The 3,949-nt window shown below is 42.8% G+C and overlaps 1 protein-coding gene across 1 annotated transcript; it reads right to left on the minus strand.

The window, feature by feature from the left end:
- Nucleotides 1-717: 717 nt before the first annotated feature.
- On the minus strand, nt 718-3,315 carry LOC149257459 (uncharacterized). The gene is made up of 3 exons (XM_089369806.1): nt 2,824-3,315; nt 1,929-2,709; nt 718-1,369 (listed from the first exon to the last, which is right to left on the minus strand). Exons 1-3 carry the CDS (start codon nt 3,151-3,153, stop codon nt 1,002-1,004), a joined length of 1,479 nt encoding a protein of 492 aa, XP_089225932.1. The 5' UTR covers nt 3,154-3,315; the 3' UTR covers nt 718-1,001.
- Nucleotides 3,316-3,949: the final 634 nt, after the last annotated feature.

Below are 3,949 nucleotides of genomic sequence, written 5' to 3' on the forward strand. Positions count from 1 at the left end.
AAGGGGAAGATTCTATTCTTTCATCCCAACCAGCTAAAATAACCCAATTATCTTGATTATAAAATAATAAATTTATATTAAACATATAAATGAAAAATCAAAATCAAAACTAGCACCCATAGAAACTAATCATGGATTCATAGGATATAATTCAGTCCTTTCTCACCATAAATGAAGGTGAATAGGTGTCTGAGCTATGGATATAGGTCATAATTATGAACCATGTGGCTAACTTTCCACGTAAGCAAGGGGTTACCTGCATTACGTGGCAATCGTATCCTACAACACCTAATAATTAAGGCACGGTATTAGACAAAGACATCTCAATTAAGGCACGGTAATAGACAAAGACATCTCAAGGCAGCACTACATTGCCCCGCGGTTTCTCTGCCATAAATATCTGACCACTACTAAACCCAGCCCATCCCTGCAAATTAAGCACAACTCTAACACGGCACGCTTCCTAATTCCTAGTATAATCGCTAATTACTCTCCAACTGTCTCCCCTTACGTTCAGGAATGCACTTCCCCGTAATGAATCTACCCGTATGTCTCCTCTGGCCAAAATTAGCCCACCCACAAATAAATTTAGCCTGTCTGCCATTTTCTTTTTCCCGATCCCATAAAACAAATCGCGCCATTCCGATATTTGTCGTTAAAAGAAAGCACGGTGGCTAAACAATAACTGTTATAAATACATGACGTCGAAACAAAACAGAATAGTTTTTGTTTATATGAAAATAAAGCTACACTGAATTCTCGCTACAATAATCTGATCGGATTTTTCTAAATCCAAATAAACATTGTCCAAGCTTTTGCACAAGCTCTGCACGCTTTGCAATTTACATATAAACACATCACGCCAGCTCTTTCTTCCCCGAAAAATATATATATATATATATATATGTATACCAAGTTCTGGAAATAACAACTGCCAATTTCAATCAATCCAGCACCCACAATACCAAAAATACCCAATATAGTAAATATTGCAGGAGCCATTAACACCCTCCATTCATGGGATTGTGAGAATGCTCGAAATTAGCTTGCAAGTCACTGAGCTGATATGCCCCCGGCATGGAGTTCCAAACGCAGGACCCCATAAGATCCCACGCGTACTGATTATCATTAATAACATTACATGTAGAATCATCCAAGTCTACTACAAGCACTTCGCAGTCCTGGGAATCGAACGCAGAACCTAACGGAACAACGGAGCCTCCATTGGGATTGTAAATTCCAGAACTGAGAGGGGAACTGCTGTACCATTCGGGCAGTATAAGCGGGTCGGGCTTTGCAAAGTCTAACAGACCCAAAATCTCCTCGTCTGCACCTTGAATATCAGCCTGCACTTGAGCCTCGCCATGCTCTGTTCACATTTAAAAAAATTAAAAATTAGTTAACTGTAAACTTCAATACATAATACCAATAAGGTTGCCACCTTTGGAAGAAGCGCGTAGTCTAACTAGGAGTAAACAATTTCGATCGGAAAACCATGAAAAAATAATTAGGAGTAAATTTTGCCGGGAAAACTATGAAATTTTTGGTCAGATTTTGATCAAATCCATTCTAAATTTTTGAAAATCCTGGTTTTTGCCGCCTCTGTAGACAACGTGTTGGATGAAATTATATCCAACAGCTCAACTCAACTCAATTTTTTTTAAAGATGGATTCGCCACTAACCAGACAGTGTTTACACTGCTGCAAACATGTTTTAAGTTGTATTCTTGGATAAGGTTGTGCCTTTACAACCAACCAACAGGGCAACTTAAAATGCCTTAAGCAGAGTATAAACTCTGGCTTCTGCAAATTAATTTATCAAATTCCACTTGCACACAAGGAACATGATTTGACTCTTTAATCTGAATTAGTGTACATACCTTTGAGAAAAAAATTGAAGAAACATATAATTGTAAAACTATACACACCCGGAGAATTATTCTGAAGATCAATGATCTGTAGATTGGGATTGGCTTCCTTCTCCATGCGATGGCCTTCTGAATCCAAATCTTTATTATTATTATTATTATTATTACGAGACTGTGTTTCCTGTATGAGTAGTGCTTCCAGAAGTCCCGAGTTGTTGCCATTAAAACTGTCCGCCTCTGAAATCAGGCAGTTGGTTTGCTGAAAAGAAGAAGACGAGGAAAAATTTGTAAAAGATAGATTGGACTTTGGCGTGTCTGCGCTTCCAGCAGACCCCACTGATTGGCTTGAAGGGAGCTCCAATTTGAGGCCCGAAGCCCCAAATACAGAATATAAACTATTACTATTATTATTGTTATTACTGCTCAAGGAGACCATGGAATTTGGATTGGACTCCAGCAAAAACCCCTGCATGTCAATGCTAATGCTGCCTTCGTCTGAGAGCCGATCCAAAGAACCAGCTCGGCTTACAGCACTAGTTCTCTTTAGCATTGAACTTAATCCGCCATCATCCTCCTGATCAAAACAAGCATCAGTGGAACCTCCTGAATTTATATTTTCAAGATTCATTTCGGTTAGCCCGGGAAGGCAACAACCTCTGCCGAAGCCCATGAAAACACCTTGCTCCTCAGGTTTATGCAAAGAATGCGTGCCCATGATCGAATCCAGACCCGGCCCCTGGGCGCCCACTTCGGGTGGATAAAGCGAAAGCCCGGCGCGCATCCGCCTCTTGATTCTCGTGTTCCAGTAATTCTTTATTTCATTGTCTGTCCGTCCGGGCATCTGCACCAACATAAACTCTCAGCACAAAAAAAAAACAGGGGGTCGGGAACCCTAGAGAATCAACCGGCAACAATAAACTAAGAACTGGTAAGAAATGGATTGCAATTTTATTACGAGAGCGGCCATGCGAGCCCATTTGTTGCCGAGCTTAGCGTGCAAATCGATGATCTTACGCTCCTCTTCTGGCGTAAAGGCGCCTTTCTTGAGATTGGGCCTCAGGTGATTTGCCCACCGGAGCCGGCAGCTTTTCCCACAGCGTGACAATCCCGAGTGCTTCTGCACAGAATTCCAATTCCCCTCGCCATTTTCCTTCACATAAGCCACCAGAATAGCATCCTCAGCTGCTGTCCACGGCCCTTTTTTCAGCGCTCCTTCGCCTGAAAACAACGACGTCCCGTCTTCAATTCCCCGCCCCTTCTTCATTTCTTCCCACCTTTCTTTCATTATTATAAATTCAGTCACAATCCCCAATAACAATAAATTATCTCCGCTGCTTCCTTTTCTGCTTCTTCACACTCTTCTAATCCTTCAATACCACCCATCGCCTGCCTGCAGATACCTTGTCCACAGCACGCACACGCCCCCACGGCTAGCGCTGCCTCTGTGTCGTCCTATTACAAGAATACCGAATTAATTAATCCGATTGAACCCACCCATGGCGTCCGGCTAAAACACTCTGACACCATGACGTGGCGCACAGCACATGACCTGGCATGAGTCCATCCAATCATACTGGCGTTTTCTCACGCGATAACTGCACTCGCTCCCGTCGCTTTCAACATCGCCGGCGCATTTTCATAGACGAAAAATTAATAAAAATTAAAAAGCGGAAGACAGAAAGGCTGAGCGTGCGTGCGAGCGAGCGTGGGAGCTTCCCGCACGAATCCGGGACTGTCGAAAGGAACTCCACACGTGTAACGTCTAAGGTCGATTCATTATTATTATTATTCATTTATTTATTTATTTAAATGAAAAAAGTTTTCTCCGTATCCAAATCGAGGTGGCTTCTAGGAAAGCCCAACGCGCGCAGTGCGGAATGGCAATCATTTTTGGATGGCTTGCGAGCATTGTGAGGCCAGTACCACGTGGAACGTTGTAATTTGTTTAAACCAGCAATCAATTATGATCGTGGTTGACAGGGCCACGTGGGACGGCGTGATTGGGAGACAGAAGAGAGTTGCAGATAGGCGTGCATGCAGATGGTGATGGGGTTGAAACAGGGCCGAGAGAATCAAGGGCG

The sequence above is a fragment of the Pinus tabuliformis genome, chromosome 6, assembly GCF_031772625.1.
Source record: "Pinus tabuliformis cultivar Carrire ecotype Pingquan chromosome 6, CPIR1, whole genome shotgun sequence".
Lineage (NCBI taxonomy): Eukaryota > Viridiplantae > Streptophyta > Pinopsida > Pinales > Pinaceae > Pinus > Pinus tabuliformis.